Genomic DNA, 13,529 nt, shown 5'->3' with positions numbered 1-13,529 from the left:
GTGCTGGAGTTGGTACAGTTGTCCTAATCCTTAAGAGATTACTATTATTTCTGTGTGGGATGTGCACATTTCGGTTTACTGGTCTATGCGTGATGATGACAGGAATAGAAGTCTTTGGAACAGCGCTGGGAGCAGACGGCTTTACATGCCAGCAGGTGGAGACAGTTGTTTGTGGCAGTGAGGCAGAGATCTGTTCTGTTGGAGATGACTGTGAAATGTAGGCTAGTTTAAAAGTGAGATTTTGAATATTAGCTGCTTGTAGTCTTAATGTGTTTTGACAACATTTCATTAAACATCAAACGATCGAACAAAATTTTTAAATGACGGTCTAGTTTGAACATAGACACATTTTCCACTCCAAATCACCAAAATCATTAGAGTATATGGCTACTGGGTCAGCCTGGGACTTTGCGATCAAAGATCCATGAGTAAACTGTTTGATCCACATTTTCATCTTCAGGTAGGCCTTACCACCGGCATTTTGTCCCCGGCAGGTTACAGCTGAATAAATAGCCTACAGGCCTATTTAAAAAAACACATGGAGCCTAATATTAAATTAGCCTACAGCACTAATTCAGGAAATTCAAGTCTGTTAAATGCTGAATGAGCAGAATACGCTGAATAAAATGCAATCTTGTTGACCCTTCCTCGTTCCCCCGCTCCTTTTGCTCTGTTCAGATAAATGTCATGATGGACCGCATTGGCACGCATTCATATTTCTAGCGCCACTGGATTAAAATGGAGACTGCTTTTTATTTACCCATTGCCATAGTGAATCGTATTATAGGAGCTCTTGATTGTTTTTTTCATCCCCACGCACATAAGTTGAACTGATCAGCTGTTCTGGAACCGAAAACCTGGAGTTTAAGGCTCAATCAACCCAGAGCTCAGGGTTAAGCTCAGAGTTTAAGACGTTTCAAAAAATGCCGCTTGTTCCTGCACTAAATATGTGTATACTTCTGCTTAAGGACATTTGCTCAGTTAACAACATTTTGACAGCTTCTAACTTGCTCAATGACTGTTAAAGATGATATCACCTGTTCAGTTGTGCTGCCCAGACTAAGAGTTCAGTATTGGGGATTTTCCAGGGTTTCCCTATCATGTTTTATAGCACAAGACTAGTAAAATATTTCTACAATTGGGGGTGGGGGGCTAGAGGAACTACTGCACAGCAATTCCACCAATTAATGATATAAGCGGTCCTCTACCAATGCATCAGGATCTGGTTAGCTTACCACCTCAGGTAGCTACACAGCTACCTAAGGAAACCCTATATTTAAAATGTTTTCATATTTTTTTTTAGCTAGATTCACCAGAAGAGGGGGGAGAGACAGAAGGGTAATGACATGCCTCACTATATGTAGCCTATATATTATACACTGCCTACACAAGTAGGCTATTAGGCAAATTGTATTCCTCAGGGTTGAACAAATAGTACTGTTAATCCAAAATATAACAACCTCAAAGGTGAATGTTTAACTACACTTTTTGGCCTTTCAAAAAATATTTAGTAACCAGCCACCCTTCTTTTCAATAATTGCCGGAGCCCTCCAGCCCTGGAGTCTGTCAGTTTCTTAATCTGTTCACTCTCAGCTTTCACTGAAGCAGCAACCACAGCCTCCCAAATGCTGTTCAAAGAGATGCATTGTCTTACTTGACTGTAAACCTGAAGTTTGAGAAGGGCCGACAAGTTTACAACAGGATTCAAGTCAGGTGAGGAAAGGGGCCAGGTCATTATTCGGGCATCTTTGAGGCCCTTGCTGGCTAGCCAAGAAGTGGAGTACTTGGATGCATGTGATGGACCATTGTCCGGCATAAAGATCACGGCCGCCTTCAAAACAGAGGGCTTCTACCGGGACCTCTGCTTGAAGAAAGTATCTTCCAGAAACTGGCAGTAGGTTTGGGAGTGGAGTTTCAGTCCATCTTCAACCTGAAAAGGTCCAAATATCTCAATGATAGCAGCCATTAACAAGAGGCCCTTCCTCTACCCTGCAGGCACCTGAGTCAGAGTTGTACCTTGTCCACCCAGTGAGCCAGCCACAGGCCTTTTTTGCACCCCAGTTGACCATTTGCAACAAAATGTTTGATTGGCCATTGGTCACGCCGAGTGTTACATCTGTCTGAATGGCATTTTACAATTTGACTTTTCAGTGTCAGTTAAATCTTTTACCTTAAGTAATGAAGCTCCCTAATAATCATGGACAACTTGATATAAAAAGGAGTCATTTAGTTTCACCGCACCCTCCCTCATTACACAAGTACATATCACTTGAAAATAATCAACTGCAATTAGAAATAATTTCCATTTAGAATACTTAATTGTGCACGCAGTGTATTTAGTATAGAAAGAACAAAGTCAGATTTGACCAGGACTCTACTCACCCAACTCTATCCTCTTATAAAGGAGGTTTGTGGGTAAATTGATTATATTTATTAAACTGTCCTTACATTTACAATGCTTGTTTCTTTTCTCTTTCAAATAAAATTACTAATCAGGGGATTGTTTCAAACTATCGCCTTACTGCTTATGTTTGACCTGTCTGACTTCGATTTCGCTGCATCACAGATTCCACACAGCTATTAAAAACTCTGAGTATGTTATTACTGATAGGGATGAAGACTACAAAGAGCCAAGTTGCAATTGTCCTTTAGGATACGGGCATATGATTTGGTTTGTTTGCAATTCTCAATTTAACTTTCAGTAGGACTTCTACTTTGTTATAAAATATGAATCACCACAACAATGAAAAAACCAAAAGCAATCCAGAGTCAACATGTTGTGTTTAATTTTTTATCGTCAAACTTGACAATTTCAAATCAATTCATCCTTTACAAGCAGTTGAACTCTTTACTTCCGGCTTTAACCGCTGCGAACCGTGGCCACCACTTTGAACTTTACCCTGACTGGCTACAGTGAGAAATAAATGTCAGTGACAGTGTTTGGCCCTTCAAGTCAATTAAATAAAGCACGATAAAAAGATTTATGCAAAAGAAATAAGACTTTTATAAATCAGGCAAGACATGATGCGCTTTCTTTGGCAGCAGTGCTTCTCTTTGCTCTTTATCAACCTGTTAATTAGTGAACACAAAGTAAAACCTAGCACTTTGAGCATTTCCAGTCTTCTCACAAGTACAGTTTTCATTAAGTGCCAACATGGGGGTAGGATTAAATGTGAATATACCAGAATAAGGCCACTGTACACTGAACCGTTTGCCTCGATTCATTTAGAAACAGAAGAAAAGAAAGAAAAAAAAAAAAAAAAAACTGTTCCGTCACCTCCCAACTTGAGCTGTGATGTGATGGAGAGCTCAGATAGAAAAATGGTTTATTTTATTCCATAAATCAAGAGGGAATGACAAAGGAATTCTACAGTAGTACTTGATTGTGTTTCAGAGCACTGATGAGAAAGAGAAGGCAGAGGACTGAAGATATTGGTGTGTGTAGGGTTGTTAAAGCAAAATAAGATACTAATGTGTTTTCAGTTCAAATACTTTGATGTAGCTTTAACTTGTGTCTAAAGAAGAAAACATTTACAACCTTTTGCACCCTCCTGATGTCCACAAACTCCCATATAAAAGCTACTAATGGAAGCTTTGGGTCGATGCAGTTTTCTGGGGAAACTTTTTTGGCTCTAAAGTCCAGCTTCAACCAAACATTAGTGGTTCAACGACAGCAGTTGGCAGATATTAATTGATCTCACCTTAATAGCAGGACATGGTGTTTGTTGCAAATGTCAGCTGTGCCAAATCACTTGGCTAGACACGGTGCAACTTACAAAATACATTTCTTTAGCATTTGATATGAAAGGTAAGAGTGAAAAAACACAAAATTGTCTGTATCCCTGAAAGGTGGAAATTTGGAAGTCTAAAACAAAAATTGCACCCTGAGTGCAACCTGGCCAAACTCTCCAAGTGCCCACGCACCAAACCTTGCTACACCAAAACACCAACACCCTTCTTGCCACACCTTCTCCTCCTCCTCCTCCTCTTCCCCAGTTGGAGAAGGGGCTCAATAGCGATAGTGGTCCGGTTTGAAGGGCCCTTCGGTGGCCAGACCCAGGTACTTGGCCTGCTTGTCTGTCAGCTTGGTCAGTTTCACCCCCAGTTTATCCAGGTGGGCGGCTGCCACCTGCTCATCCAACTATTGAGACAAAGACATTAGAGAGAGCAAAGTTCCTGTTAGATGTTTTTTTACTAGTTCACTTTTCATGCATATTCTATTTCTTAATTGCATTTTAGTTGTCTGATGCCGTACATATAACACCCTGTCTCAGCAGGTTTTTCTGAAGAGAAATGGTCTCCGTCCAGAGTCAGATCAAGGAGAATGATCCCGCAAACTTGTTCAGTATGGATTAGGGCTGACCCCCAGTAGTCAAAGATTCAATAAGTTAATATGCAGTCTATTACAATATACATTTCAATGTTTAATGCTGTAAATAAACATGAAAAAGAATAAAAAAAACTTTCAATAAATGTTTTTAAAAGTGGCTAAATAAATCCAAAATTTTAACCCTAATCCTGGGTCGTCGGTGCGCATGTGTAGACGTAGCGTGTGCGGTAGCGGAGGAGGAACACTTGCTGAGGAGACTGAGCCCCGGCTTCACTGGTGTTGTGCCGAGCTGTCCGCATGTCGTGGGACTTGCGGATAATTTATCACCGTTGATGAACCACAAAAAGAATCATCATATTTAAATAGCCAGCTACTTGAAATAGACGCGCGAGATGCATGCAGTTGTCGGCAGCACGGCATGCATGCAAAACTTACAAGACCGGTGAATGACAGGCGAGAGCGAGCGAGAGCAGGGTCTTCTAAAAGTTTAGCTGGAAATTTACAGTGCAACTTGAATGAATAGAGACTGCAGCTACTCAAAATTAAAGCGGAGTCCCAACACCCACCCCTTACAAATGTACTCCAATCAAACAAAAGTAACATGAAAAGAACAAACACTAATGAACTTCCTTGATCCGTGCGTTACGTGATTTTAGATACCTTAGTACATCGGGGACCAATTAATGCAACACACCTCTAACAGATACGCCGGTCTGCTGATAGGTACCGTCAAATAGAAATTATGTGCCGAATATATTTGTGTGTGGCGGGTAGTCTTCCAACATTTGGCTGCCACATGGAAAACGCACCTACCAACTAATGATTGTTTTCATTATGGATAATAGTTTAGTTTTTTTGGTTCATTATTCTAAAACAAGAAAATACAAATGTCAATTTCCCAGAGCCCTAGTTGATGCCTTGAAATTGCTATTTCAGAGTAAGCGTAACCGATTTGTTAAGCCTTCCTGTTTAAGATTGTTGTCTATTTTGTTACACAGGGAGCAGCATTTCAGTGAACGTGAAGGACTTGTGAAAAATGGAAGAAATTGGATGGCTTTAGATGTTCTGTGGGCATAACCCCGCTTATTAAAGCGCCACATCTTCTCTTGGCATTTTTTGTGTTACTGTTTTGAGGCTTTTAAGCACCAATTAAACCTTGAATCCGTTGCATTCACCACCAGATCCTTCTTCCTGTTTGGTTTTGTTTCTTCACTCTGATTGAAAATTCTTGCCCACCTTGTGAACCCCGCTCCTCTGATGGACCTTTTACATAAAATAAATCAAATCTGCAGTTCTTTTCCTCTCTGTGCTTTTCAGGCTTAAGTAAAATACACTTTGCCAAGCTCACTCTAAAAAGGAAGTGACAGCTTTGTCTATATTCGGTTACAACCCTGAATATTGTTTAACAAAACAATTCAAAATTTTCAAAAATGTCAACATTACTCATCCCTTCCTTAAACTGTTGGTCTTTGATGATAATCAGGGCTTGAAATTAAATTTTATACAGGAAAATAGAGGCGGAAATTATTTTTGGCAAGTGAAGATTCTACAACATGGTTGGCACAGAATCAAGTTTTAAGACCCTTCTGTTAAAGTCAACCAACTGGGAAGAGGAGACCACACTGGCTTCTCCAAGCAGGAAAATAAAAACCCGGTATGTTTTAGCACAAGGCATGAATAAATGGCATAGCAAACCTGGCAGCATTTAATCTACACAAGTTAGCCATGCTCATTCTGGAGACTAGAGGTGGATGTGAATGTAACGACTTGTAAAATACTACTGTATTTGTACTGAATCAATGGGAATTTCATCATGCAGTTGTAACCAGGGTCCACAACTTGCTATGTGCAGTTTTTCCCCCTGTCAGGTCTATGCAGAATTGGACTTTTTTTTTTTTTTTTTAGAAATCAAGTCTAATATGATTAACGTCTACTTATAATTTTAGGCCTTTGAGAGGGCTGGATCAAAAGCTATTCATTTCTAAAATCTGTTTTAATTTACTGCTGTCCAAGGGATGTACTGTGCAACATACAAATGCATTAACATAGTGTGGCTTCTGACCTTCTTGGGTAAGAAGTAGACTCCCAGGGGGTATTTGTCAGTGTTCGTCCACAACTCGATCTGGGCCAGGACCTACAGGAAAGTGATGAGACACATAGTTTAATAAAGCACACTGAATGCAGCCACCGTTATCATAATTTTTATTATGATCATTAGTGCTGGGCAACAAAAAACAATTTTTTTTTTTTTTATTTTTTTAAAAATCACATTGTTATGCGCAAAATTTAATTCTAAAGTAGTGTATTGCACACTTAATTTAAATGTACTGCTATACACACGAAAGTCCAATAACATGAGGTTTGCAAACATTATAAACAATTATGGTGCTATTACCAGCAGCATTGCCTTTACACAGTAGCAATAAATAAATAAAAAAATCCTTGTAAATCTCAACTTAAACATTAATGTAATCAAATATAAAACCAAAGCTATTTGCCACTGCCAGGGCATTACCTTTTATCTAGCTTGTTAAAACAAGCTAAGAGTCCAGAGCCACAATCATAACAGGCACCTTCTGAGCAACAGAACATATAAAATCGGTTTTCTTGTTTTTTTTCCCTGAACAGGTATCAGAAAAAAAATGAAATCAGGGAGCAGCATAAACAATCTTTTCAGGAGCAAGTGTCCCTATTAGAGTGAGGTGAAGTGGTCGAGCACAAGGCGTAGCGACAAGCAGATGCGCTCCCCCGAAATGGTCACGGTTGTGCTCGCCTCGTGCACATGCCCGTCGCCGAAGTTGAATTGTCTTGAACTTTTTGTACATGACACGCAGCACAAATCATTGGAGGACTGGATACTGATCCTCGCTGTTTGAGAGTTTTACTAAATCAGCATGCAGTGTGTAGCCATCAACTTCGCTATGGCATTGTTCACTTGTCTTGCTTTTGTTTATTTACTTCTCCCACACACTGCATCCAACGTAGTCTGCCGAAGCCTCCCTCCGCTGCTTGTTTAGGTTAGTGATTTGCAGGCTGACAGACATCCCACCCCTCCTGTGACCCATCGTTTGACTGTATGTGTATTCAGAGCCAGTGAGCAATGGACTTTCAAAATAATAAAAACTGTTAACGTGCGATAAAATAATTGTCAGTGTTAATTAATGTGTTAACTTGCACAGCCCTAATAATACTAATAAGGGCTGTAAATTGAAATGCTGCTGCTTTAAAAATCATGATGCTCATGACTAAAGAGCACTTTTTATTTCCTCTTCTCTGGCTCACACAAACTCATACCTGATTGGTGAAGGAGTTGCTCATGACAAAGGATGGGTGTCCCATGGCACAGCCCAGATTGACCAGTCTGCCCTCTGCCAGGACGATAATGTGACGACCGTTCTTCAAACGATAGCGATCAACCTGAGGAGAAGGAGGAGGATTACTGCTGTTGTGATGGTTCAGTGAAAGAATAGACTCCGATTGATATGGGTGGCAAGCGTAGACTGAGCAAGAACACAAAAGAGAACAAACTCTGAATTTAAGCATCAGAGAGCCTAAAATGTTAAATAAAGCATGAAAAATTCCTGCTGTATTAAAACTTTTCAATAAATCATTTTCAACTCTTACCTGAGGCTTGATGTTGACCTTCTCTGCAGCATTTTTGTTGAGCCAGCTCATGTCGATCTCACAGTCAAAGTGTCCGATGTTACAGACGATGGCATCGTCCTTCATGTTCTCAAAGTGACTGAAGGTAACACATAATTATTAACATGAGACTTGTTATTGTGCAAAAAATAGATTCAAAAGAACTTCAAGCATACTGAATTTCCCTTTCTGAAACTTTAATGAAAGTAGCATTTCAGTTCTAGTAGAAACATCAGAGGGTGAAACCTACTGTCCGAGGATGATGTCCTCACAGCCAGTGGTGGTGACGAAGATGTTTCCCTCTTTGCTAGCCTCATCCATGGTGGTAACCTCGTAACCTACAGTGCAACAGAGAAGAGGGTTTTACATTGTGAACTAATTAGGGATGTACCCGAAAACATTTGGGAAAGCACAAGCAATGCGATGGAAATGGTGCAGTAGCTACAACTAGGGATGAAATGATTACTGGTTTAACGATAAACCCACGGTAAAATTCCCGACGGTTATTATTACCGTACATATTTTAATGGCACAGTAACCAAACCTGGTTATCATGCCATTATAAACTCATGGCAAATAGTGTCCAGCATCAACCAAAGTTAGCGACAGAGTATGCAACGTGGGTTTGTTTGGGTCTTCGACAAAAAGGGCAGAAGACAGTGCTGCAGAGACTTTTCAGTCACTCTGAAGTCTGGTCGTATTTTAGTTTTTATGAGCGCGCTGAGGGAAACTTGAAGAAAATTACCTTAGTGACTGCAGGGTGAGTTAACTTTGGGTTGTGTGACTTGCTAAGAGCGTGTAAACTGAAGCTCTCAGTGTTAGCTGTACTTGTAAAAACGCTAAACGTTCTGCTGATGTGTGCGTCTTGTGTCGGCAGTCTATTTGTCAACTGCACATGATAACACGTTACGCTGTTTAGTCAACCAATCTGCATTTTAAATCCAGCAGGTATCAAATTAGTTAGTAAAAGTGTCAGAACAGGAGAAACGCGACAGACTGCTCTTTATTTATGTCAGTTGTTGGGCTCATTGCAGTTACTGTCACTGTCTTCTAAAGAAGGTCATTGCATTAACTATATAATCTTGACAACACACACTTAGATGGTTTTCATGTTTACAAAAAAGGTATTGGCTGTTATTTTAATGTTTATGCAAAATGGTAATTTTATTTGCAGTTTTCAATATAAAAACTTGTTGAAATGGTTTCAGTGTGTCTATCAGTATATTTTAATCTTTTTTGGCACATTTTTACTATACTGTGATAATAGTGATACCAGTGTGATAATTTTTTACCCTTTCATCCCTAGCTACAACACGCACAGTAACGCATAAATTTGTCCCTCGGCATGAAAAAAAAAAAAAGAAGTTGTTTGTACCTTAGTCACCATCTGCTGGAGCACACCAAATGACAGAAATCAAAAACACACCCAAGTTGTTGCATGCTGTGTTTGGCTAAATACTAAAATGCTTATGGTTATCCTCCAGCAGCGATTTCTACATTTGCTACATTGCTGTGGAACTTCTACCTTCAGTCAGGTGCGACTGTGGAGCCTCTGAGTCCAAGATGTTTAAAAACTTTGAGCGCAGTGGGAGAGAGAGGTGGACTGGTTATAATGATGTAGGGCTGGGTGATATGGCCAAGTGTTATCACGATAAAAACATTTCATATCATTCCATATTGATAATTATCACGATAAATGTCAAATTATTATTGCTTTTGAGTTTAAAAGCAAATTTTGCCCCGCAATAAAAACTGAAGGGCCAGATGGTTAATTGTGTGTAAATTATGCTTTATGGTCAGAACGTGACACTTGTTCCATGAACACTTTATGCCAAACAGTGGATCACTTCTCATATCGGAGGTAAAACATTCAAAACAATTATAAGATCTTTTTTCCAAGAAAATATAAAATATTAGTATATCTTTTCAGTCCCTTTTCTTGACAATATAAAACATCTTAATAGAAAAATGAAGTGTTAATTTGTTTGTGATTCTAATAATTTAAATAAAACAGATAAGACGATATTGAACATTTGTTAGAGGAAAATTATATTGCGATGATTACCATTATTGTTTTATTGCCCAGCCATATAATGAAGTGAGAATATTTAAGCAAAGAAGCTGAACCAAGAGCAGATTTGAAGACTTTACACTGCACAAGTTATAGAATGACGGTAATTTGCGTTTAAATGTCGCAAATGAGTTTCTCTTTGAAGTGAGGCTTTTGTTGAAATTTCAATCATTAACAAGCTCAACCTAAAATTTCACATTTTTACATAAATGATGTTGGGTATACTCTTGTCAGTTCTGAAGCTCAGGCTCAAGGCACGATTTGAATTGTAAATCCCAGCGTAACCGACAACACAATGTTGTTCTGGCTGTCATTGCCTACCCTCCATAGCGGCCTGCAGGGCGTTGATGGGGTCAATCTCTGTGACGATGACACGGGCTCCGAACCCACGCAGAGCCTGGACGCAGCCTTTACCCACGTCACCATAGCCCGCCACCACAGCAACTTTACCCGCAATCATCACATCAGTGGCTCGCTTGATACCGTCAATCAGGCTCTCCCTGCAGCCGTACAGGTTGTCAAACTTACTCTGCAAGGAGAAGGGAGACAGAATATATTCCATATTAGTCAACAGGATGTCAAGCTTTTTCCAGACAGATGAATCCCAACTAATGGCCTAGTATCAAATTCAAAGATGTTATCATAAATCTACATAAATCAGAGGAACCCCATGGCCTCTAGTTCAGGGCCATTCAATTTAGCTTTACAATTACTGTAAACATTTCACTCAATACAAAACTGTGCAATACTGAGATTTAAAAAAAGTCCACTAGGAGGGCCTTTTGCAGTTTGAATCCTATATGGTGAAGAAAACCAACACACACTTAAAGTTTACCCACCATTTTATAGACAAACTAATTTATTCAACAAACATGTTTGCGGTGGTATTTAACACTATGCTTTCATTAATGAATGCTTCCACAGATGAGATTTATTATACATTTCTGCCCACTCATCTAACTGACCCTACGGGATGCAGCTGAAGAGGAGGTTACCTTTGTGACAGAGTCGTTGACATTGATGGCGGGTATTTTCAGCTCGCCCTTTTTCATCATCTTGTACAGGTTGTGGACACCTGTAGTAGTCTCTTCAGAGACTCCACGGATACCTGAAAATACAAGGTCACGTAAGTATGGAATATCTATAACATGTATTTTCATCTGCCCCAAAAATATTCCACAAGGGGGTACATTACAGGAGTAAAGCAAAGTGGGCTGAGTTAAGTGTGTTCATGTCAACTATGTGAACTATGAGTGTCATTGCAAGTAGATGGTTACTATAATTACTCTTATGCATGTTTCACTGAGTAATTTAAGAACAGGCTTTATGAATGTAAATACTACATAACGCGTGTTAACTGTCGGTGGAAAGTATCACTCCGAGTCCTCAATTTGTTGTAGAGTCTCAGTGCAGACTACCACCATTCTCTCTCTGCCACCTTATGACACAGCTGCAACACTGATGGTTGGGCTGCAACGCCTCAAGGGGCATTTATTCAAGCATATTATTGCTTTACCAAACAATATAAACAAACAAAGAATATCTGGTGAGAAATACCTTGTAAAATTTGAAAATGATCCTGGTATATTTTACCTTAATGGCCAAAACGTGAAAACATTTTGTAAAAGCAAGATAAAACATTTCCACCATAACACAGCAACTTATGCAGATGGGTTGGTGATGTCTGGACACACATATCCAATCTGCTCACTTGCAAATAACAGTGCTGACAGCCTTTCTCAAACATCTGATTTGAGGAAAGAAAATCTATTTCCTGCAGTCTGAACAAAGCCAAATGTCACCACGTCATTGTATGACAATCCGTAAAATATGTTATCAACTTGAGAAATTCCTTCCAGGCATTCCTGAGATACATCAGGACTGAATTACAGTTGCTGTATGAACCAGCTTGCATCAGACAACCATTGCCATCTAGTGTCCAGACCTCTTCTGCAGCTATAACATTAAATGTCCTGACCCAGAAATGTGTCGGGTTAACTACCAAACTGGGTAAAATAGTGAAGACGCTAGAACTAAGCTACTGTGACATCTCACCACAGTTACAAAAATCTGGTTACAATACTACAAGCCAAGATTTAGGAGCCAGTAAGGGCTCCATGTCCTTTCCAACATGTCAGTGATAAAACAATGAAATCAATTAGTTAGTTATAAATGAGATCTTAAGCCTTTTTCTAAAACCTACTTCAACTAGGGAACAGGGGGAGACAATACACAGCTACTTCATATAAAAACTGTGTGTGCACAGGTGTGTAAAACAAACCAACCCGCCAGCAGCTTGGGATACTTCTGGTGGACCATGTTGGTGAGGTCTCCTCCGTCATCCAGGATCATATTGAGGGGCTGGCCGTCTTTGAAAAACAGAGTCTGTTCGATGCACCACACATACTCCTCATCGGTCTCACCTTTCCACGCATACACTACATAAAAGAAAGCAAGCAAATAAGTCTCTGAGATTCATTTAAGGATATTCACCCCCTAGGGGCAGTGAATCTAAATTGTCGGTGGAAAGTATCACTCCGAGTCCTCAATTTGTTGTAGAGTCTCAGTGCAGACTACCACCATTCTCTCTCTGCCACCTTGTGACACAGCTACAACACTGATGGTTGGGCTGCAACGCCTCAAGGGGCATTAAATTATTTGACACACAGAATATGGTGACTAATATCCTCATATTTGACCTTAAATGACATTCCTGTAGTTTTGTTTCCTCGCTGGACACTGAAACCTTTAAATTGTGTTTTTAAAAACAGCCTTATGATTTGAGACTCTTTCTACTAACAGTTGGCACCAACTGCCATACCGGGACACCCACATGGAAATTACCTGGTACAACATCAGACTATATCCACACTACGCTGACTAAGTCTGAGTAGAAACATTGTATCCCACACATTTTAATGTCACTTTTAATCAAGATCTCCACCCACACTGAATAGAACGTTTCAATCTCTCCTTCATTTGTTTGTTTGTTTACAGTAGTGTGTATTAGTATGGTGTGGATACACTATTTAAACACTTAAAACCACAGACACACTTTACACATTTAGTTGAATGTAAAGTATTTTTTTGCTGACACAGCTAGAAAGTCATAACAGCTTGTTGACGATAAGGTCATTTTATAGTTATATATACAGTATACACAGGTAGTGTGCGTTACCTGGAACGCCAGACTTTGCGATGGCAGCAGCAGCGTGATCCTGAGTGGAGAAGATGTTACAGCTCGACCACTGAACCTGAGGAGGAGGACGAGAGAGTGTGAGAAGGGGGCGAAAGAAAAGATACAGAGTTGAGACTCGTGGAGCTTCTGACTTTCCCTTCATTTTTGGACTTTGGAATACAATAGCAGAGACACGCCACTCAATCACATCTCTATGGGGAAAGCCCGTAACGGCAAAGATGGCGGTTATCCCGCCCCTCCTACTAGAAAGCTAATAGTCTGCTTTTAAAAGCCAAAGCGGGAAACAT

The 13,529-nt window shown here is 39.9% G+C and overlaps 1 protein-coding gene and 2 non-coding genes across 4 annotated transcripts in view; all 3 read right to left on the bottom strand.

Annotated features, from left to right (window-relative positions):
- Window positions 1–2,764: 2,764 nt before the first annotated feature.
- Window positions 2,765–13,529, bottom strand: part of ahcy (adenosylhomocysteinase) — a 16,537-nt gene continuing 5,772 nt past the window's right edge. Inside the window, exons 4-12 of one of the 2 annotated variants that reach the window (XM_046028778.1) lie at window positions 12,329–12,481; window positions 11,039–11,151; window positions 10,365–10,572; window positions 8,223–8,310; window positions 7,955–8,072; window positions 7,625–7,747; window positions 6,393–6,464; window positions 3,968–4,141; window positions 2,765–2,908 (exon numbers count right to left, since the gene is read on the bottom strand). In XM_046028778.1, coding sequence (XP_045884734.1) covers window positions 4,010–4,141; window positions 6,393–6,464; window positions 7,625–7,747; window positions 7,955–8,072; window positions 8,223–8,310; window positions 10,365–10,572; window positions 11,039–11,151; window positions 12,329–12,481 — 1,007 coding nt within the window. In that variant the 3' untranslated portion in view covers window positions 2,765–2,908; window positions 3,968–4,009. Of the gene's footprint in view, window positions 4,142–6,392; window positions 6,465–7,624; window positions 7,748–7,954; window positions 8,073–8,222; window positions 8,311–10,364; window positions 10,573–11,038; window positions 11,152–12,328; window positions 12,482–13,529 lie in introns of both variants that reach the window. The other variant, XM_046028777.1, reaches the window with a different exon arrangement.
- LOC123957047 lies at window positions 11,400–11,535 on the bottom strand. The gene has a single exon (XR_006821705.1). It is a non-coding gene; the product is annotated as a small nucleolar RNA SNORA17 (small nucleolar RNA).
- On the bottom strand, window positions 12,559–12,694 carry LOC123957046. The gene has a single exon (XR_006821704.1). It is a non-coding gene; the product is annotated as a small nucleolar RNA SNORA17 (small nucleolar RNA).

Source organism: Micropterus dolomieu, linkage group LG18 (genome assembly GCF_021292245.1).
Source record: "Micropterus dolomieu isolate WLL.071019.BEF.003 ecotype Adirondacks linkage group LG18, ASM2129224v1, whole genome shotgun sequence".
NCBI classification, from domain to species: Eukaryota; Metazoa; Chordata; class Actinopteri; order Centrarchiformes; family Centrarchidae; genus Micropterus; species Micropterus dolomieu.
This window is presented reverse-complemented; position numbering and strand designations above follow the sequence as displayed.